This window comes from Microtus pennsylvanicus, chromosome 5, assembly GCF_037038515.1.
Source record: "Microtus pennsylvanicus isolate mMicPen1 chromosome 5, mMicPen1.hap1, whole genome shotgun sequence".
Taxonomy (NCBI): domain Eukaryota; kingdom Metazoa; phylum Chordata; class Mammalia; order Rodentia; family Cricetidae; genus Microtus; species Microtus pennsylvanicus.
This window is the reverse complement of record NC_134583.1, coordinates 108,894,032-108,916,956: the sequence shown is the minus strand read 5'-3', so window position 1 is coordinate 108,916,956 and position 22,925 is coordinate 108,894,032. Positions and strand designations below refer to the sequence as shown.

At 44.2% G+C, this 22,925-nt stretch overlaps 1 protein-coding gene across 1 annotated transcript in view; it reads right to left on the bottom strand.

Moving 5' to 3' along the window:
* Slc1a1 (solute carrier family 1 member 1) overlaps nucleotides 1–22,925 on the bottom strand; it is a 71,712-nt gene that overhangs the window by 13,851 nt on the left and 34,936 nt on the right. Inside the window, exons 2-6 of the mRNA XM_075973786.1 lie at nucleotides 21,482–21,622; nucleotides 6,665–6,757; nucleotides 5,451–5,565; nucleotides 4,510–4,552; nucleotides 3,074–3,169 (exon numbers count right to left, since the gene is read on the bottom strand). Coding sequence (XP_075829901.1) covers nucleotides 3,074–3,169; nucleotides 4,510–4,552; nucleotides 5,451–5,565; nucleotides 6,665–6,757; nucleotides 21,482–21,622 — 488 coding nt within the window. The remainder of the gene's footprint in view (nucleotides 1–3,073; nucleotides 3,170–4,509; nucleotides 4,553–5,450; nucleotides 5,566–6,664; nucleotides 6,758–21,481; nucleotides 21,623–22,925) is intronic.

The window sequence follows — 22,925 nt, the reverse complement described above, 5'->3', positions numbered from 1 at the left end:
CAGCTCACGGCTTCAGAGGTTTCATCCATTATCGTCATGGTGGGACATGGAGGTATGTAGGCAGACATGGTGCTGGAGCTGAGAGTCCTACATCTTGATTGACAAGCACATGAACTGAGTCACTGGGTGTCGCTTGAGCATCTATGAGACTTCAAAGCCAGCCTCCACAGTGACTCACTTCCTGCAACAAGGCCACACCCACTGAAACAAAGCCACACCTCCTAATAGTGCCATTCTCTTTGTGGGCCATTTTCTTCCAAGCCACCACAGTACCCAAGAGACAGAGCATATTCAGGAAAGATGAATGCCATCGGCCAAAGGTGTGATGCACTGGGCTTCTGTAGCCTGCTCCAATAATGCTCCCAAAGCACCCTGGTTTCTCTGATGATGACATTCATCACTCACTGCTTGGGGATGTGACAAATCTGTCACATGTCACCTGATAGCTGTTCTTCCACTATCCTCTTAATGTGCACCAGCAATTCCAATATGGAGGGTGCTCAGAAAACTGTGAAATCTTATCAAAAGTCAGGAATAAGGAGCAAGCAAAGGGTGTATCTACACAGAAGACAGCCCCACCCTTACCGTGGGAGGCAAGTAGAAGCTGGGCCACAGAGGGCCCATGGCCATAGTTGGGAGAAATGAAGGCTTTTTGCAGTAGAAAGCAGGAAGCCAACAATGGCTTACTGAATTTAAATTATATTTATTCACTTAGTTGTTTCATTTGTGTGTGTGTATATGTGTGTGTGCGCGCACACACGTGTGAATGTGTGTGTTTATGTTATGTTTGTGGGGATTCCCATGGAGTCTAGAAGAGGGTATCAGATCCCCTGGAGCTGGAGTACAGAGATACCCAATGTAGGTTCTGGGAACTGAACCCAGGTCCTCTGGAAGAGCAGCAAGTGCTTTTAACCATTGAGCCATCTCTCCAGGCCCCTACTTATTTATTTAGACAGGGACTCACTCAGTAGCCCAGGGTGATCCTTAATCTCTTGAGTTCTAGGCTTATAAGCACGCACTATCATATCCAGCTTCAATTTAACTACTAAGTTGCCAGAATAGTCTTCCCCTTAAGTCTCCCTCCTCCCCTCCCCACTTCAGAATAGTCTTCCCCTTAAGTCTCCCTCCTCCCCTCCCCACTTCTTTCTCCCACTTTAAACTCAGAACAAATACTTTCTTCGGGCTACTATGAAGTCTACTATACTTCAGAAGTCTACTATGGGTCTACAAAGTGTCTCTTCAGGCCCACAAATTTGATTCCCCAATCCTGAAACCTCAATAGCTCTCAAAGCCTAGTGATGGTCTTGATGACTTTATGGTCTAGTCTGATGACGAAATCTATTCTGAATGGAGATGACGCCACTGTGTTTCTTACATGGCAGAACAGGCGTGAGTTGGTTGCATTCTGGAGTGGGGCTGGGTCCCATGTAGAGAACCTGGCACACATGCCATGAGGTCCTTCTGAAGTCCAAGATGATATGGACTCAGATTCACATACAGGGGAGAGACTGAGACAAGGAACCAGGGGCCTTTATTCTATGTATATAGCCTTGCAACCCTAAAACAGACCCCAAAGTACCCAGCTGTAGGGAGTGGCCATGGTAAGGTGACAAGGTTCATCATCATCTCTATGAATAGTTGATGCTTTTTATTCCTGGTAGTCATCTTCTATAAAGTCCCCACGGTCACCATGTTAGTACTCCACGGAGAAATACAGGAGCCTTGTTACATCGTTTATATCAAGCAGTCAGTGCATGACTAATGTGCATTTCTGTTTAGAGATGTCTGGTTTTCTATATGTTGATTCATTAGCATGGAATTCACAGCTAACAGGACTTACTCATGCCTGAAGCTTCTATAGCACATATATTTTCTCTGCAGAGGGCATCGCCGTGCTCTTGTCCTTAGAAACATTATGGAGCATTTTATTACTTTGCTTCTGTCAATTTTATATAGTAAAATCAACAACTTATCAATACGTATATGAAAACTGTGTAATATCTTTCACCATCAGGGAAATACAAATTAAAAGTACACCGAGAGTCCATCCTACCCCAGTCATAATGGCTGCTGTTAAGGAAACAAGTGCTGGCAAGGACGCAGAGGCGTCGCAGACATAACCAACAACACCACTCCTGGACATACTCAGAGTCCCCACAGCACAGAAATACTGCACACTGATGTTTATTGCAGCACTAGCCACAACAGCAAAGATACGGCCGAGACGCTCACTGACAGGTGAACGGAGAGAGGAAATCCATCACCATGTGGTACATACACACCGTGGAGTTTCATTCATCCATAAAGATGAATGGAATCACATCATTTGCAGGAATACGAAGTATAGAGGGAACTGAAACTCTAATATTGCATGCTTTCTCCTCTATATGGACTCCAGATTGAAAAGTCTATAGGGCTGGGAAGCAGCTTAGTGGTCAAGTCGCACACACATGCAAATACACATGAGAGTAGGTGGGGTTCTTACGGAGGACAGAAGAGAAGGTAATGGCGGTGACTGAGCAAAGTGCAGAAGTATGGGAATACCCAAAATTATAGCTGTTACTATGCAAGGCAGGGGCATGCACCCTGGGGAAACAGCACAAGGTCAGAATGTTTGGTGCGCAGGAGACCCAAGGTTCAATCCCCAGTATGCCTAACCACCCACACACATAAAGCGAAAGAGATCCTCAGTGTAATACAGGACAAAGTAAAATAAATAAACAGACCACGAAATAACCAGGAAAATGCATGCTGGGTAAATAAAAGTGAGATAAAACATATACCAAGGTGGATGTTTGTGTATTAAATGAAAACCAAAATGACAAGATATAGTAGCCTCATCCAACCTCAGTTCGAACTCAGGTACCGTGGGTAACACAGTTTTGTGCCACTCTTGGGGACTGCAAAATGTTCCAGGGCTACAGATACGTTAGGAGAAGAGAAAAACTCAGAAACGTGGATTCTGTGCGTAATAAAACTGAACGTCTTAAAAAAAAAAACTCAACGCCTTTTCTCTCCTGCCACTCAAGACTGGCACATGCATGCCGGGGAAGGGTAGGGCGGCAGATGGTACCTTAGATATTGTTGTCATGGCGGTGGTGACAGACACCTCTGTCGCGTTCCCCCCAGGATCACTGACAGGCTTCACTTCTTCACGCGAGGTTTTGTACTGCATGTTGGAGAAGAGCAAGTGCACACAAAGTAAAACAACTCTTTTTTTTTAGCATTCAATTGGGGCTACACCACAGGGATGTTATTTTGGCCAAATATCTGTCACCTAAGGGTTCTACTGATGGTACATCTGCTGCTTCTAGGTTTTGATGATCCTTCCAGGAGGCACTGGGACTAAAAATGGGATCTGAAAACCCAAATCCCAATAATACCAGAATGTTCTCCCCCCTTTATGATAGGGGAATGCAAAAGGAAGCAGGTTTTATCTGTAGGGACTTTCACAGACAGGGAGAGTCCTGTCAATCATTTTTGTTTTTATAAACTGATCGTCTTTAATCTGGAAAAATAACCTTAGCACTTTGATAAAGATAGTCGTGGTGACTAATAAGTTCCAAGAAAGGTGTAACTGGGTGGTTGTGTCCAAATCAACAGTTCCTCCAGGGCTGTGTTGTCAGTGAGATTCCTGTTGAATTTCTCCCTTCAGCCAGCCCTGTTTTGGTTCTGTGAGGATTCCATCATGGTGGACTGTGAAAAAGCTACTATATTATGATGCTATGAAGAATTGTCCCCCAGGGAGAACCTCTGCCAACTCTGAACCCTCCAAAGAACCAAAGGAGCTGAGCTGCAAAGGCACCCCTTAAACAGAGGTGGTTCTGTTCCTGATGGGGACTGCAGGATAGCAATGCAATAGCCACTTTTGTTGGTATATATAGAGGTCTCTGTTCATGTAATTTATGTAAATGAATACAGCAGTTTGTGATCGACTCAGCTGTCTTACGGAACCCAGATAAACAGAAAGGGATTTTCAGTGGGGTGAAGACAGTGGTAAACATTCATGAGAAAAAAAGTCTAAAACACCATGACTTTGCTGCAGAACTCCACCAACAGACACCCAATGATGTTAAGAAAAAGCCCCAGTTCTGGGTGGACTGGCCACCATGGTGTGGGGTAGACACCGATGGTCACCATGCCAAGGATGGAAAGGAAGAGATGGACAGCTCTTCTGTCCACTGCACTGCATCTGCAGGAAGACCAAGTTCTTTACAAATATAACATGGCTTTCCAAAATACAGACAAATAAAATAGACCATGTCAGCAAACACTTGCTTTTCTCTATGTGAGGGGAAGAGCATACATGAGAAGAGACCTGTCAATCATGACATGTATTTGACATGGTCCTAAAGACAGGAGTCACCTGAAATCCCATCATCCACAGGTGAACTTTCTGCTCCCAAATTTTGATGGGCTAATTTCATTTCTTGTGTCGTTGGAAAAAATGAAGTCTCAGTGGGTCATGGGGACAGAGGGGTAACTCAAAAACAAACCTATGGATGTTACCTGCTGAAAACAGGCTTGAACCAGGTTCTCAGGGAACATGTTCCTGTTGGAGACACGGAGAACATGATTACATCAGGGAAACAGATATTTTTGGTCGTTGAACTGTATGTCAACAGAATTGAGAACAGCATAGGCTGGACATTCCGGTTTCTCTCCTGGGCTCTGCTTTGCAGGGTGCCCCCTTGCTAAGTTTCTCCTAGCCAACCGCCACTTAACAGATTCTTTAAGTGACGCCCTTGCTGTTCTTGGGGAAATGCTGTACAGGCAGATGGATACAGAGCTAAGGCAGCTGTTTGATTTTCACTATCTTTCCATTTTTATTTGCCAGTTGCAAATTCTGTCACAGTTACTGAATTAAATACATAAACCAATGAAATATGGGTGTGAAAACACTTGTTTGGATCCTATAAACAGCTATGTTTCATGCCTTGGAGACTCAGGAAATCCAAGTGACTATTTTCTCAGATGAGTCCATTGCTTTCTGAACCATGCTTGGCAAGTAGACATTTACAGAAAAACAAAGACGCATATTAATTTAAAATTATTAAAAATGTTAAAATATTGAATTGGGGGGATGGTTTAGTGGGTAAAGTACTTGCTGCGTGAGCATAAGGATCTGAGTTCAAATCCCCAGAACTCATGTAAAGCTTGGAATGGTTATAATCTCAGTGCTTATATGGTAAAAATGGAGGCAGGTACAGGGGAATCTGCAGAAGTTCAAGGGCTAGCTGTCCTAGCATGTACAGAAGCCAACAAAAAGACTCTCACTCAAATAAGGCAGAAGGAGAGGGTCAACCATTGATGTCTTCTGACCTCCACATATGTGCACCATTTAATATACACCTAAAAATGTTAAGACATCAGAGCATTCAATCACTCATAGGGCCTTGTGCAACCATACAGACGAGCCACCGAGGAAATCACCCGCTGGCAAGACTCACCTGATCAGGTCCAGCATGGCATCCACTGTGCTGACGTCAGCGCTTTCGCCTGTCCTGTTGATTTCACTCACTTTTTGAGTGACACCAGGCTTGATGCTCACAACCAGCACGATACCTACAGCCAAGGACAGTATTCAAACAGAATTAAAACCTTCCAGGGCAGCTGGTATCCTGGGGCGGCCCTTAGAGAACCAGGTGACATGGTGGTGGTCAAGGCAATACTGTGACACGGAGGGCCCCAAGTTCCCAAGGAAATGCTAAGCCCTAATTACCACTCCCCCGCCCCAGAAGCCAGTGAGTGCATGCAGAAAAGAAGTCTTCTTGAGCTGCTTTTGGATACACTAGGTCCAGTCTTCCTTCTGTTCTTCAGTCTATGACATCAGCCACAGAAGGCTTTGAAGCAAAGGCACACCATTTGTTTGATGTCTTTCTGTTATTTCTACCTGCAGATACACAGCAACCTTTCTGGAACTGTCTTCTAGTAATGTTCTATTACTTCTAGTAATGATAATTAACTCCAGGTTAATTATCTGTCTTAAAATTATATAGACTCTTGGTCTTACTTCTTTCTCCCCAGTGATACTGACAGAGCACAGAAATGTCACTTCCTCTCTGTTTTTATCAGCGACTTTGATACCAAGAACCACAGTCAAAATTCTGTCTGCAGTACACTTTGTTTACAGAAAAGGTGTTATGTAGACTTGAAGGCAGCACCAGCCTGGGTAATTTTGTACAATATTGATTTCTGGCTAAAATGTACACTTTAAGAAGCCCAGTTACTTTGAACACAAAGTTACAAATACATAGGTGGTGTGGGAGGGTCTTCTTTCTATGTGCTGTTTTCATTGGTCAAATAAAGAAACTGCCTAGGCCTTTTGATAGGGCAGAACTTAGATAGGTGGAGTAGACAGAACAGAATGCTGGGAGGAAGAAGGCAGTGTGGTAGATGCCATGGCTCTTCTCTCCAAGACAGACGCTGGTTAGACTCATAAGGGTAAGCCACAGTCAAATGGCAATACAGATTATTAGGAATGAGTTAGATCAATATGTGAGAGTTAGCCAATAAGGGGCTGGAGATAATGGGCCTGGCAGTAATTTAATTAATACAGTTTGGTGTGGTTATTTCGGGTATAAACTAGCTGGGTGGTGGGGACGCAGCCCGCCGCTCCTTTTACTACACACAGGAGGAAGAGGGAGTCAGAAAGAAGCATCACCGAGAATCACAGCAATGAGGGTGGTGCAGAAGTAATACACGACAGCACGCAGACCAATCTTTCCAGACACATTGGAATCCAGGGCAGCGACACCTAGAGGGAGAGGGAGAAAGGTCATGCTACAGATAAAAGGTGGATTTCCAACACTAGGGCCTCAGTAGAGCAGTGGTGTGCACCTCACAGTTTATAAGACATAGCAAACATTTTAAGATTGCAAATGAGGAATTCAGGAGTGGAAGCCGGGGGGGGGCACAGACTCCCTACACTGCCCACTTCCATGGCCATGGCCTCTGGTTTTCTTGGGGTTGGTCATTAAATAGAAGAAGACCCCTTCTGTAGGTAACATACAGACACTGTCAGAATACATATGTAATATCACTCAATAGCAGAGATAAGCTCCCGCTGAAATTCAATATTGAGGAACCATTTATCTTGAACCAAGTTAATGATCTTATTGTAAGTGACACTAGGCAAATCACAGTTCCACTGGTCTCTCTGTCTTTTCTGTCAGAAGGCTCAAACTAAGAAGATAATATCGGTCTATAATTATTAAAGTAATAGATATTAATCACCCCAGCCCACAAACACACTTCATCTCACCAACCATAGTTATCATTCTACTAAATTTTTTTCTCAGTTTTGTAAACAAAGATAATTTTATAGTTAACATAAAAATATTAGTCTTGGGGGCTGGAGAGATGGCTCAGAGGTTAGGAGCACTGACTGCTCTTCCAGAGGTCCTGAGTTCAATTCCCAGCAACCACATGGTGGCTCACAACCATCTGTAATGAGATCTGGTGCCCTCTTCTGGCATGTGGGCATACATGGAGGCCAAACACTGTGTACATAATAAATAAATAAATAAATCTTTTTTTTAAAAAAAGTATTAGTCTTCACTGTCACAAACATACCCTAAAGGTAATTTTAATTCATACACAATCGTCTTGTCACATGGCTGGGTTATAATGTGCTTTGGTCCCTTGTTGTTGGATCTTTGGATTGTCTCTGAACTTAATACAATCATAAATCATGGTAATTTCATTATCTACCCTAGCATATGTCCCAGCTCTTTTCATGACTTCCAAAATTATTCCTAGGTGAACAAATGTACTATACATGTTTGTTACTATGAGATACTTCAAAAATATAAGGCTGGAAGGACATGAATAATTTCCATGGTGCTGGGAAGTCAAGAGACAGAAATAAATGACTGAATGTTGCCTAGGCCTGAGAGGTTTGTCTGAAGGGATGGCTGTGTTACAGGCAGGAGGCATCTGTCTCTGCTAGACACATTTTCCCCAGGGATGCTTGTACAAGTCGAGTCGACTGATGTTCTCTGAGTTTCTGGGAGAGAGATGGGACAGCTTGAGAAACTTTGCAGCAGGCTGTCGTTTAGAGATTTCAAATTCTACAAGGCCTGATTTCTAAGCTGAGAATCCTATTTTAAGCCAAAGTGTCACCATAGAGAATGATTTTTCATTTTGACATGAGATGCCCCACCACTGTGTGCAAAGCCTGGAGTTCAGGGCAGCAGGGGGAAGGGAAGAGGTTATCATTAGACAACGCCAAAGGGAAGCCATTGGAGCTGAGGGGCTAGCAGCACGCGCAGGTGGCTGCCAGGGGCATTCCTCACACCATAAAATCCTGCCCATCTTCTGAAGTGACCGGAGGACTGCGATCCTCGTAGCTCCTGGTGCACGTCTGAAGGACAGGAGAACTCTAGGAGGATGTCATTGCTGTTGGAACAGTGTCACTTCTCATCCTAAACACTGTTCTTTGACCCGTGGACTGCCTGTCTGGAAGGTAGTATTTGGAGAGACAGTCTCTGGCCTTCAGTACTCACCCAAGATATTGTTAAGTGTCCATTTACCAACTTCCAGGACAAGTCTGAAATCTAGCCTTTTTTTTTTCTTTCTTTTTTTTGGGGGGTGGGGAAAAATAGAGTTTAGTGTGTTGAGAAGAACTTATTTTCGTGACAATAAGGCATTCAAAAGTAGGAGTTGCAATAGTAGAAACAACCAAAACACTCAAGAGAGCTGAAGATCACAGTTCAAAAATGAATGAGCTTGTCGTTATGGAAGATGTCACATGTTCTTTACAAGAGTTTTGCTGTAGTCAGGCCTTAAGATTTGTTGTGTTCAAGGGATTGAGTTATCACCAGGAAAATTTCCCCCCAAATTGTGCTGTGTTTAAATATACCTAAAATAAATAACTCTGATTCAGACTCTCCTTGTTTGAAGCAGCATCAGCCACTGAGTCGAACTGAGCCAAATTTCCTTCTTCGCCTCCTGGAACCGACACTCCCTGGACCTACTCTCCCTGGAACCGATTCTCCCTATACTGATACTCCCTGGACTGACACTCCCTAGACCTACGCTCCCTGGACCTACTCTTCCTGGACTGACACTCCCTGGAACCTACACTCTGCAGGCCATGGTGTTTACAGAGAGCCCCACATGGGGCAAGCTCATCTCTGGTTCCTCCCCCTTTCTCTCTGTTTCTTCTTCCCAGGAAATGAAATACCTCTCACCACCATGAATTCAGTGCCTCAGCCTCAGCTTAAGGACTCAGCTGGCAACAAAAGGCTTCTAAAAACAGTATTCTTGGTGGAAATATCTTAAATCGATACATCCCAGTAGTTGCAGTGCCTGTCTCAGGCTCACCCTTAGGAAGAGCTTTGTTCCCATTTTTTCCCCAATCTGCCTTGGTCATTCATGTTTCCCAGCCAGACAAAAATTGTCCTAAAATCAACAATCATACTTCTCTATATTATCTACTCTCTCCCATTGTATTCATAAAAATAAGAGGGTACCACAGCCCCCAAGCCTGGGCTTTTGAAAGACTTACAATGTACCCTGGTGGGAGGGTGTTGATGACTACTACAGAGAAGGATAATAGGGAAAACAGCTATATCCTCAAAACTATTACAGAGACAAAGACAGAATTCAGTGATTATGAAACGTCTGTCTGGATACTATAAGTACCCTATATCTGTGGAAGATGCTGATGATGGCAACTGACATTGTCTTGAGCCATGACTGCACATTGATCACAGACATCCTTTAATCTTCATTTTAATTCAGTGAGGTAGGCATTATTAGCCCAGTTTTAGAAAGGATAAATCTTAGGCTCAGATGGGCTTTGCAGCATGCCACCAAGCTGGGAAAGCAGGCAGTGGAGCTAGGCTCTCAACGCAGGTTTGACCCCAAAGATCACATTCTCATGCACCGTGCACGACACATCGGCTTCCTCCGTGTGCCAGGGAATTCCAAAGCGGCCCTGCCCAGCAGGCCTTCCTGTGCTGTAGAAACTGTATTTACGTCATCCACTGAAGTAGCCTCAAGCTACATAGGGCTAGGGAGCATTTGCCAGGTGTCTAAGAGACTGAAGCACCGAATTATAATTTTACTTAATTGAAATGAATCTCTATTCAAATAGCCATAAGTGACCATATGGACAACACAGCACAGTCTCCATACCTTTCCAGAATGTTCGGCATGAAGTGGGCACTCAACCATGTCAAGGGGACACACTTAGACTCAACACCATTAAGGAAACTCCTTGAACCCTCTCCACCTTCTCATCACAGAGGCAGGAGAGAGGATTACACAGGAAGTTGCATTCTCTTGCATGCGGTCCCCTGCTACTTCCAGTCCCGAGCCTTATTCTTCACTAGATCAGTGCAGTAAGTAAAGTACTCTGAATGTCTGTACTCCAGGCTTTCCACGTGACAGGAAGAGCCACAGTTTTATAGGTATAGGTTATCCCCTCGCTACTACAAGTCCACTGTGTCAGCTGAGCAGAGCAAAGCAGGCAGTCTCCTCAGAAAGCTTCTACACACGGTGGTTTGGTGCAGTTCCCGGAGCGGCCAATGAGAATACTTGTCACCAAAAAAGAAGTCCATGAAGGAACATGTTTAACCTCTCAGTGTCCCTCAAGTTATTTGCTTGTTTCTTTGTGTTTCAATTTAGGGTTTCTCTGTGTAGCCCTGGTTGTCCTGGAACTAGCTCTGTAGCCCAGGCTGGCTTTGAACTCACAGAGATCTATTTACCTCTACCTCCCGAGTGCTGAGATTAAAGGCAGGTGCCACCACTGCTTGGTGCCTCGACTTTTTTTTTTCATTACTGTGCACCCACTTCCTCAGAGTTGAGACATTTATTTTATAATTCCCACTTCCATGAAGTTTATTTATTGCTTATTGTTTAGACAGGCCAGCTAGATCTGTGGCACGTTAGAAAGTTCTCCATACTACTTAATAATGAGATCCTTCATGAAGTCCTGGAGCAGGGTCCTCTCAGGAGCACGAGGTGTCACCAGGCAGACGAGACCAGGACAGACATGATGGAATCAGATGGGAAATGCCTAGAGCAAGATCACCATTCATAACCCGGGACAGTTTTGAGGCAGGGCTGCGGCCTGGAAACAGGGTTAGAGCTCAGGGTTGTCCTTCGACTTTCATGGCACCTGCTGGCTCTTTATTTACAAGGGGAGGAGGCTCTGAGGAGTGAGCAGGGATGTTGGCGCTGGGCCAGCGGGATAATCATCTGCTCTTTTTATAACAACACTACAAAGGAAACAGGGTGGGCTAAACAATAGCAGACTTTAAAAATAAATATCCGAGGGCCAGAGATTCCTCAGAGCGCTCTTTGATGAAGCTCCCGCCCACCTGAGCATGAAGTTTTCGTGACAATCTCTGTACCTTCCAGTCAAGGTGCCAAGACGAACTCTGACACTGGAGTCAGGCATTTGCTAGGGCTCCGGAGGTCTGAGTGGACATAACATCCAAGCTCAGGGTGACACAGGAGTTAAACCACCGCATGGGTGACTCCAGCTTTGTCACCAGCAGAGAAGTCAGTTGCGCAAAGAGAAAAAGAAGCCTGGGTTTTATTCCCAAACTCGATTTACTCATGAACACGGTCATCTTTAAAAGCCTGTGCATCTCCTTCAGGTTGGTTGCAAGGAGCAAGCTGAACAACCTCAGCTTGCACAGCCTGTGAAGATTAGACCTGCCATCTGCACCTATGGCATCAGTGGTCAGTGATGTGTGTCCCTGAGCAACAGAGCACACTTGATAAACATCCTCCTATCCATTTCCCATCCCCAATCCTTCGCTGCACAGCCATTCACCAAAGCTTTTAAAGCGGCAAAAATTTCACGCTCCAGTGAAATCCTCCAGGGGCACTGAGGATAAAATAATAAAGCCTTACGCTGGGGGATGAGACCCCACGGACATCTCTCCAGCCTGCATGTGTACCTGCTGGACACAGCACATCACCCAGCCCTCTTCTTTGTCGGACCAAGCTCCTCCTCCAAGCCCTTTCTCTCCAGCTATTATTCCCCACTCCTCATCTGGCTTTTAAGTCCTTTCTTTGGGACAGTTGTCTGAGCCCCAGGGGGCCATGTGCTCCGCTTAGAAATAAGAATCAATGAACTGATTAACATTTGCTGTGGCACGAATAGTAAAAACTAAGAGACTGGGGTTCAAGCTGAAAAATCAGAGAAGCAAAGTAGCCAAGTCACTAGAGAGCTTTTGCCTCTGCGAAACCTTCAGACTGAAAGAGAGCGAGTTCCTGTCTCATCCGGCCTTATATTCCCCTCTAGAGCTCGGCCTCTTTGGCTAACTAGTGTGGCCACTGGGATAAAAGATGTGTGCCACCACTGCCTGCCTGACCTGTATGGCTGACTAGTGTGGCTGCTTTGCAGTCTGATTTTCAGGCAAGCTTTATTTATTAAAACACAAATAAAGTATCACTTTAATTTCACTAGACTGTAAAAGCCTCATAGTCTCTCTCTCTCTCTCTCTCTCTCTCTCTCTCTCTCTCTCTCTCTCACACACACACACACACACACACACACACACACACACTACTTAGCATATTCATGTGTAGTTGTCTACCCCAGCCTTCTGGGAAGCAGAATGTTCTGTCCCAGGTGCTACCCTGTGATTTATGTGATCTCGGGAAAGAGGCTTAATCTTGTTCCAACCTCCGGTTTCCTTATCTCTACAGATGGAGACAAGACCCCGCCCACTTGGCTACTTCTTAGGGTTGCAACATGGAGTAAATAAACATGTTACCATTTTTAAAACTGTGAAATGTTGTTTTTTCATTCTCCAGGTGAAAAACAAGGCTGGGCATAATCTCATTGTGTTAATCTAGGGTACTGGACATCTCAGCTGTCAGGATGAATACTTCTGGGATGGCAAAGGCAGAGGGAGCCTGCAGAATGTATTCTTCTGTCTGAATGCTTCACCTGTGGCATGTGTTTCTTAAAGACACTCACACAATTGTAGAGCTCCCTTAACAAGGGCTGTATCACAACTCTACACCTCTCTGTGAAGTTAGCAAAATAAACTCATCCTCAGGTAGATTATAGAAGAGTAGTCGCTGTCATCTGGTCCAGGTTTTGCCTCAAAGTCGACCAAGAAACAGTGAGTGGGGCTGGGGAGATGGCTCAGTGGCTAAAGGAATTGCTATCCAAGCATGAGGATTGGGGTTTAGATCCTCAGCACCTACAAGAAAAGCTGGGGGGGGGGTAGCAGTTTTCAGCCCAGCATCATGAGAGGGAGACTGGAGGCCCTGGGAGCCTGCTAGCCAGCCAGCCCAGATAAAACGGCAAGTTCCTGGTTCAGTAGCAGACTCTGTTTCCAAAAACAAATGTAGAAGAACGATAGAGGAAGACATTGACCTGTGGGCTCCCCATATGCACAGGTGTGCACACCCCATGACACGCCCCACTGACTGCAGTGTGTGCATGCATGCACGTGTATGGTTCTCTGGCTGTTTGGGTTTCTCCTGTATCACAGAATGTTGGAGCCATTGGTGTTTGGGGGTCAGTTGTTCAGAAGATTCCGCAAGCTCTTTGCAAGGCTTGTTATCCAATGAATGCATTCAATACAGTATAAAGCATTGGTTCTTAACCTGTGGGTCACGACCCCTTTGGGGATTGATTGAACAAGTTGCCTAAGACCATTGGAAAATAGATATCTGCATTATAATTCATAACCATAGCAAAATTAGAGTTATGAAATAGCAATGAAAATAACTTTATGGCTGGGGTCACCACAACATGAGGACCTGTATTAAAGGGTTGCAGCATTAGGAAGGTTGAGAACCACTGCTCTAGGGGATCTGAGTGACTCAACCGTTCTCTCCCAATGTCCACACGAATGTTTTCACAGCCACAGTTAGCACAGGGCTTGGGGAGATGATTTTTGTCTCATAACACAACTGTATTTATCCTCCTGTGCAGATCCCAATTCTACACAATTGGTAGCTGAGGCTTCTAGGTAGAACTGGTGAATGTTACAGGCTGTGGACAGAGTCTTTTAATATTCGCTGCATTTCTTGAATGACAGCTTTCACGCCTTCACACATGTTTAACTGAATCCTAATATCAACCATTGCAACTTCTGGTGCCAATTCAGAGACCTTCTGGAAACCTCTGACAGCTGAAAAAAAAAGCACTAAGAGACAGTTTTTACAGTTGAGTGCCGGTGATGTATCTGGGGTTCACTGTGAATGGCAGAATCAGTGTTGAAAGTCAGGCAGTGTGGCTCCCAGGTCTGGCTCTCCTGTTTAGTTGTGATAGGTCCTTCTCCACGAGGAGAGTTCTTAAGGTGTCTATTTGTAAAGAATGACCCAGGTGAATGTCATTGTGTAATTCTCTTCCTGAGTGTGCAGGCTTGTCGGAGCCCTAAGTGAGTTGTATGAAGTCTTATGTGCATCCTCCCATCTTACGCCCTCCCATCCCAAGTTTCTAGGACTCTGGTTGGTTGAAGTCTTACTTCTGACCTGAGATGCTATGGCTTATTCCATTCCCTTCTGTATTGAATTCCCTTTCCCTCTCTCTTTTGATTTCTATCCTTCCCTCAAAAGTCCTTCTCATGTTGCCTTGTTCCCAGAAAACATTGCAATATTCTCTTTCTCATTAGGATAGGCCTTAAGTTTATAAATTGTGGATATACCACTGAGCCTGGCTCACTGAAGATGGAATGAATTAATGGTATCCTAGAATCTATATTTTTAGAACACTGGAGAGTCACTGAAATCTCTACAGTATTTCGCTCTCCCTTGGGGGTGGGGGAAAGTTTCTTACAGTCAACGGAACCTCCTGGCACCAGTTCTAGCAGAAGGCATGCCCACTCATGGTTGATACTCTGGGACTCAGTGTCTTGGGAAGAGGCTGAATTGGGCTCCTTTATCAGCCATTTTTCATTCTGTTTCTGTGCAGACAGCACATTTATGGGAAGGCTACTGCTTCTGCATCTCCCTTGGGTGAGGAGCATTATAGAACCAAGTTAATATAGTCAATCTGCCAGCTTCAGAGCTATGTCCCTGAGGGTCTCCAGAAGATGATTAAGTCATCTTCATAAAGATACCCCGGCTCATTTCCAATTCCCAAACAAGGCTGGGAGAAGGAAAGGGGGCACTTAAAATGCAGGATGAGCCCACTGGTTCTGCCTTCTTTGCCTTCTTCAACACAGGGTTCTCAGTCTCTAAACCATCTTGAAATGGTACTTTCATTTAAAAAAAAAACTGAGTGGAATAATAAACTACTGAAGTTTCAGGAGAGCCCTGCATGCTTTCTTTCTGATATCCACCTGCAAGCTGTCAGCCACCTGTGTTTACAAACAGGTGACTTCCAGCCGATGCCAAGTTGTGCAATTAAGTGATACGTGCATCTTCAAGTCTTCCTGTCCAGATGCGAACACCCATCTTGGCTCTCAGAGGACCTTAGTTCCGTGGACAGGTGGGCGGCTGGAATTCACCCTCTTAGAAGTGTGTTTGCTTTCCTGTTAGTTTTCATGTAGTTGTGGTTAATAAGCATTTATTAATAAAACTGAATGACCCTGTCTGAGTGAGGTGCATAGCATGGCTCTTTCTGCTGGGTATGGGACTGTTTCCGGCATACAGAAGACCATGAATAAATGAATATGGATAGCCTTAAAAGAATGTAGACTTTGAATCTGCTTTAGTTTGGTGTGTGATGCTTTTTTTTAATTTCAATGTTTTTTTTTTAAATAATAAAGCTTATATATAAAAAAGAATGCCTTCATCAGTCAAGACAACCTGATGAGTTGTGCAAGACTCAATGTCAAGGGTGAGATACTTCTGATTCTTCAAACCACTTCACTTTTTCTCCACCTGCATTCTCAGCAACTTCTGAAGACATTGATTAATATATTTTTTTCTATGCAGGGTCTTATGTAGCTCAAATTAGGTTCAAACTCACCATATTACTATGCAGCCAAGGCTGGCCTTAAATTTCTGATCCTCCTGTCTCCACCTCCCACATGCTAGGATTAGAGGCTTGAGTTACTACACCTGCCTTAAAACCATAAGGTCATATAAGGCCTCAGTTTTTCTTGGTTAAGAAGTAAGAGGAAAAGAGAGGTTTCCTTTTATGGTGTAAGGCAAACCTGAAACATTTTGCAACCCTAATGTAGGAGTTAGAGTAACAATCACTTTCTAATCTGTGGTAATATTCTAATCTTCTGAATGCAAAGTCAGAATACCTTGGAGATCTATGCAGATATACGCCCAATCATTCAACCAGCGCTATCTTGGCACTGTTGTTTTTGATAAATAGAGGGCAGAGTTTGTACTGATATCTAGTGTTTGGTGATGTGTCCTGCTCAGGAAATGGACTCAGTTCTGGTATTTAAACACTTGGCCTCAGAGAGACAAGGAGCGAAAGAAGGGTGTTTTCTCAGCTTGGCATAAACTTGGAAAGCCCTGAGCCATTCAAAGGGACATTTCCTGACTTGCTCCGCACACCCTTGTATGCTGTAGACATTTGCAGGAAACAGTTAAACACGAGCTTCTTCCTGATCTCGGGAAGAAATACACACTGAAGCCAACATCGATCTGATTCACCCTGACCTGGACACTCTCCAGGATCTACTGGCTTGGTGGAGATCCAACAACCCAGCAGGTACTAGGGTTAAGTACTTCGATGGGCTTTCAAAGCAAAGACCAATCCTTCAAGACAGCAAAGGAGGTTTTCTCTAAGGTGGATTGTCTCCAATGGCACATGTTACAGAGGACACACTTCCTGGGACAGGAAGTCTGGGTGGTGATGGAGCCTTTCCTCATTAGAATCAGGTGTTGGGCCTGAGGTGAACCATGTTGGAACACTCTGGTGTGGAGGCAGATGCTTCTCTACCATCTTCAAAGCAAAGTGGCTAAGAAGAGGGGAGCCCTGTTGAGGAGCATAGACCCTGAAGAGCCCTTTCTGGGAGTGACTGAATGCTGGTGTCTTAACTGCTTTTGATTATGCCTAAGTCCTTGGCAACACTCGGACCTCATCCACTCTGTGGAGAATTGCTGAGCCCCTTGAGATGGAGGAGTGAAGAGGAACCTTGTCAGGATAGAGGCTGGATGGCAGCCACAACAGACAGCAGGGGGCACAGCTGTGCCTTAGGGAGCACAGCTTACCTGGGTACTATGAGCTGCCAGGAAGATGTGCCTTGGAATCCCGGAATGGGATGAGAAGGGCTGATCTTTTCTTGTGCTGGTGGTGGGAGGCTCCAGCCATCAGACTGAAGAAATGTGACCCAGATAAAAGCTCATGAGTCGTGGTGACCTATTCCTGGGTTTTCACAGAGCCACAGTTCTCAGGCAGCTCCATCATTTCCCCCCATGATTTCTCTAGAGGTTTGCTAGAACTTAGCTTAGAAACAGAAACTTTCAAAGGGCATACACACACATCTCCATCACGGCAGGAAGGTACTCTTGCTTTGGGATGTAAATCATGGTGAGAATTCTGGCTTTCGATGACATCCTGTCTATGGAAATGCTGCTACTATACCATGTCCCCCCTCCTGCAGAGGGCTATGGGGGTATACAGCAGGTGACAACTAGTGTTCAGCAAGCCGACCCACTGGATGAGTGAGCCCTAATGGGGGGCCCCACCAGGCAAAGCCATGGCGTTACCCGGTAAGCCACAGCCTCATAGCAATACACAAATTAATGGAGATGGGATAATTTAAGATATGAGTTAGCCAGAAATACACTTAAGCTATTGGGAAAACAGTATTGCAAATAATATGATTTCTGTGTGATTATTTTGGGAGTCTGGGTGTCCAGGAAACGAACAAGTGGGGTCTTACAACATCATCCTACACTATTTTCTATCAAGTTTAAATTCAAATTTCCCAGATAAACATGATTTCCTAATCACATGTCACCAAGGATATTTGATGTTAAAAAAAAAAAAACAGCTATAGCCGGGCAGTGGTGGCACACACCTTTAATCCCAGCACTCAGGAGGCAGAGGCAGGTGGATCTCTGTGAATTCAAGGCCAGCTTGGTCTACAAGAGCTAGTTCCAGGACAGGCTCCAAAGCTACAGAGAAATCCTGTCTTGAAAAACAAAAACAAATGGAAAAATACAGCTATAAAATACGCAGTTTTATCCCACAGGAGGCTTTGATGACAGATTAGTGTGGTGGCTGTTTTTGTTTTTCCTACAGGCGCTCACTCTATTAGTCTTGGGTCTGAGTCTTAGCAGTTCTTCTGCTTCTACCTATTCCCAGAGAACTTATTAAACCCCGCCCCCAACCTGCAGCTTCCCTGACACTTCTGTTGTAGCCCTCACTCCCATGCCCCTCCCCCTATCCTACCCCTCCAGGAATGGACTAAGGCCATTGCCCTAGGGAAAGGCTTTTGTAATGGGATCACCCTATCTCTGGGTGCAGAGGCAAAGGTGAGTGTAGGGCCTGGAGAAGGACCGGTATGCCAGGGTAAAAGTGGCATTGCTTTGGCAGGGAAAGCAGCTGGGGAAGGGAAGGAGGCAGAAGAAAAGGAGACACAGTTTGAAGTACACAGAGAAGAACTCATCCACTCTTCCATTTCCTTCTTAAACAAAAGAAAATATGAAACGAGACAAAGAAACACCATAACAAAAATAACACGTGCTCACCTCAACAATGTGAAGAAAGCAAAATGGACCATATTTTTTTTCTATTCTCATTGAAAGGCTGTTAATCTTCCAGTTTTGGGTTAGCTTTTAAAAATGCAAATACTATATAATAAAGTCCAGATGACCACAACGTCTTTTGTGTTGTATAATTTGCTTCTTTCTTTTGTTCTGAGCTATACTGGGAACGTTGCCATGGGCCATTCGGTATGTATGCAAGCCGGCTTTTAGCAGTTGCAACATGCTAACTCATGTGTGTAACACACATTCACACTGTTTGGCATCATCATGAAAGCACTATCCCGAGGGCCCTCTACCTGAGTCTTGGAATGGGTCTCTAGGAATATACTCCTTTAGGATAAAACCTGTCAGGAATTACTAGCTGGAAATATCAGAACATGTTCCCTTCTATTGTGCTTCTCAGTTGACATGGTAATAAAAAAGGTATAAATGAGTCCTCTTCCCCACATTCCTGCCAACTCTCCCCTACTAACCCGACAATTAGACACACACATGTGACATTGCCCTCCCAGCCTGCTTCTACTCACGTCCCTCAAACCTTTGACCTTTCATTGTTTTATATAAAAAGAATAAGGTATGTGTTGGCTTTGGCTCCCAGCAATTGGCGAAAGGGAAGCGAAGAGCTGTGGGCTACTGTTGGGATAGAGGAGCTGGGCTACCGATGGAATCTGAGAGCTGTAAATTATTTCCTTACATAATTTGCAAGGTCAACCTACACACAAAAACCTCCAGCCTGCAAATCTGGAAGAGTTATTTACTGCTGAGAACGATACTGTCCAAACACACACCATTATAGAAGTAGTATATTCATACACATATTTTTACCCTTTCTTCTAAACTTTGGCTTTCTATATGAATTCTGGTCTATTCTGGGTTAGGTTTTGTTTGTTTGTTTGTTTTTTAATCAAACCATGTCATACATCACATAGCTTATAAGCTTTGTATTAGATACATGCAAAATATTCTCTATATGTACAAATGTGAATACTCTTCTTTTTAAAGAAGATTTATGTATTTGTTTTATGTATACAAGTGCTCTATCTGCATGGATGAATGGACACCAGAAGACGGCATCAGATCACACTACAGGTTGTGAGCCACCATGTGACTGCTGGGAATTGAACTCAGGACCTATGGAAGGGAAGCCAGTGCTCTTAACCTCTAAGCCATCCCTCCAGCCTGTGAATATTTTTCTTGAGAGTGAAGCCCAAGACTTCATATTGTCTAAAAGAGTCCAAGAACTGATTTAAGGATCTTCAACATGGAGAAAATTCCAAGTTATACCTGCAGTGCTTACAGGAGCCAGGCAGGCAATGAGAGAGCAGAGACTAGGGAATGGTGGTTGGTGACTTTGGTGTCCTCAAATGCATTTGTGCCAGCTAAATCAAACAGTTGTCTCTTGTTCCGGGACACTATTGATATGAGGAACCATGGGCTCTGTTTGCAGATTTGATTTCTTTTTAATGCCAGAAATCTGGGTATTTATAAGAAATCTTCCAAACTTCAAATGCTTTCGATAATTTAAATAAGCAAACATTATATGAGATGAATAATGGATCTTCTGTTTCCCCTGCCCCAACCTCTCAGACTACTAGGCTTGAAAGAAACTGGGAATTTTTAACCATAACTAAACCCATAAGTAAAAGTAATTAAATGTTCTCTTTAGGTTTCTAATAAGCCAAGAACAGCGAGGTCATTTAAGAAAAATGATCCCATGGGGCTCTGGTCTGCCTGGACTTTGGCACCTGGGAATCAGCAAATATGACAGCTTTTCAGAGAACGTAGCGAATGACGTCAGTGCTGACGCTCTCACTGCCACCTCTAATGTCAGACTCCACAGACAGAGCCTTTGCCATGACACTGGGAAGAGAGTTCCGGAAGGAGGACATGTCAAGGCTCCTAATTGCATAGTTACATAAAGCCTTGCGTTTTCGAGCCCATAACACTAGTGAGAGACACCATGTCACATTTTATCAAGTGCCAGAATGAAAATCAGTGTAAGAAGCACAGAAGGTGCACAGCAGCGTACCATCTCCAGATAAATGTCATTAAAAAATATGTCAATCTGTACATAAGAATGCTTGGTGCAGTTTGAAGGAACTCTGCCATGCCTCATTTGGCCATAATGACCCAAAGGAGAAATACACGTCCAAATCCAACTGTGTTGTAAGTGCAGATTTAAAAATACTAGCCTTTGAGACTAGGATGCAAACTCTAATTAAACCTTTTCCGTAGCTCCTGGCTGCTGACACCATGGAAGGCTTGCAGGGCAGGTACCTAGAGCTAGTGCTGAGGGAGTGGGTGACGAGCCAGGAGGAGAGGCACCCTCAAGACAGCTGCCCAGAAGTTAGTGGGCCGGAGAGCTGAAGCTGGGAACCAAAGGAGCCAGCTACTGAAAACATGATCGAAATTGACAACTGCGTTTTTCCCGAGGACATAAGCTGACCTTTCCATGGCCAAATATGCATTTCCCCATTCTGTGCCCTAGATAGAATTTTATACATAATATGTTTAAAAATGGCATCTTGCTCACAAGACATCACATGCTGAACAAATGAAGGGTTGAGCTGGGGTCAACAGTACCAGCGGGGCAGCGACACAATGAAGCGATGCCACTTTAAGAATCCCACTACACTTCAAGCCAAGGGAATGTGCTTTGCAAATGAGCTCGCTCTCTTGCGCTCTCTCTTTCTTTCTCTCTCTCTCTCTCTCTCTCTCTCTCTCTCTCTCTCTCTCTCTGTATGTGTGTGTTGCGTGTGTGTGATCTGTATGCATGCCTGTATGATGCACCTAATGCATTTTTATTTTTCCATATTTAGTAAAGAACAGCCAAGGTTCTCATGGGCTCCTTAAATAATCAGAGAACACAAAGTACCTGTGATCATGCTGGATATGATCAGTGGCAAAATGACAAGCTTCAGCATCCTCATTAGAATTTCGCCAGGAAAAGCAAAGTAGAATTTATCCAGATTTGAGAGCTCACTGTGTCCACGAACCAAGACTCCTATGACAATGCCTAAGGAAAACGGGGAAGACAGAGAAAACACTTTTAGATCTCTTGCATATAATTTGGTGAGAAAGTACCGCACAATGCAAATTTCAATGGCAAGAAAAGCTGTTTAGACCATCTCTTGCAAATCTATAAAGTTTAGAGTTGCAAAATCCAGAAGGTAGTGAATAGGAAGCACGCATTAAGAAAATGTAAAAAAAAATATCCTTCACATGAAAGATTTTGCTTTGATTTCCTCCTCATAGGGTCTCTCTATTGTAACGACACATCATCAACGATGACTACGGGAAAGAAAAGATTCCCCATCAGAAGCTCCTTGCTCTCCTTGCCTCTCTTCATCTCTCTCTCTCTTTTTCCCTCTGTAGTACCTAAAAGCAAGTCCAGGTTTCATGTAGTGATATTTTGTTTGTGTTTTAACAAATAAAGATCGCCTGAAGATCAGAGTGCAGAGCTAAGCCACTAGAGGCTGGAGAATGGTGGCACAAACTTTTCATCCCAGGACTCAGAAGACAGAGGCAGGGGGATCTCTGTTAGTTCAAGCTACCTTGGGCTACAAAAGATGGAGTCTGTCTAAAACAGAAACAGTTCACACAAAGGTGATTCCCGCACTTGGGATCCCATGCCTTTAATCTCAGCACTAGGGAGGTGGAGACAGGAGCCACGCTGGGTGCAGAGAGGAATATAAAGTGGGAGGAGACAGGAGCTCTGTCAGCTTGAGGAGTAGTGTAGTCTGAAGATGACGTCTGGGGTGCAGTCAGAGGACACAGTCTGGGGTCAGGATCGCCCCTTCGATCTGAGGTGATAGCTCTCTAGTGGCTGGCCACTCTGCTTCTCTGATCTCTCAGCTTTCGCCCTTTAATATCCAACTCAGGGTTTTTATTACTAAGACGAACTAAAATTTGTGCTACAGTTTTGCGCATGCTCTAACACTAAAATACATCCACATTCCCCAAATCTGTCATCTTTGCAACCCGCTATAACTCTTTCCACAGGCCACCTTATACTTTATCCATAGCAAAGACCTGCTATGTATTTTGTAGGTCGTTTATAGTTGTATTTTTCTCACAAGTGCTTTTTACAAACTAAATTCTGGGGACTAGAGAGATGGTTCAATGGTTAAGAACACTTGCTGCTCTTACAGAGGATGCTGGTTCAGTTCTTAGTACCCACATGGAGAGTCTCACAACCACCTGGAACTTCAGATTCAAGGGAGCTGACTTCATCTCAGCACTTCAGACACCTGCACGCATGTGGTGAATACACACACACACACACACACACGAGTAAATAAATAAATCTTTTAAAAGAT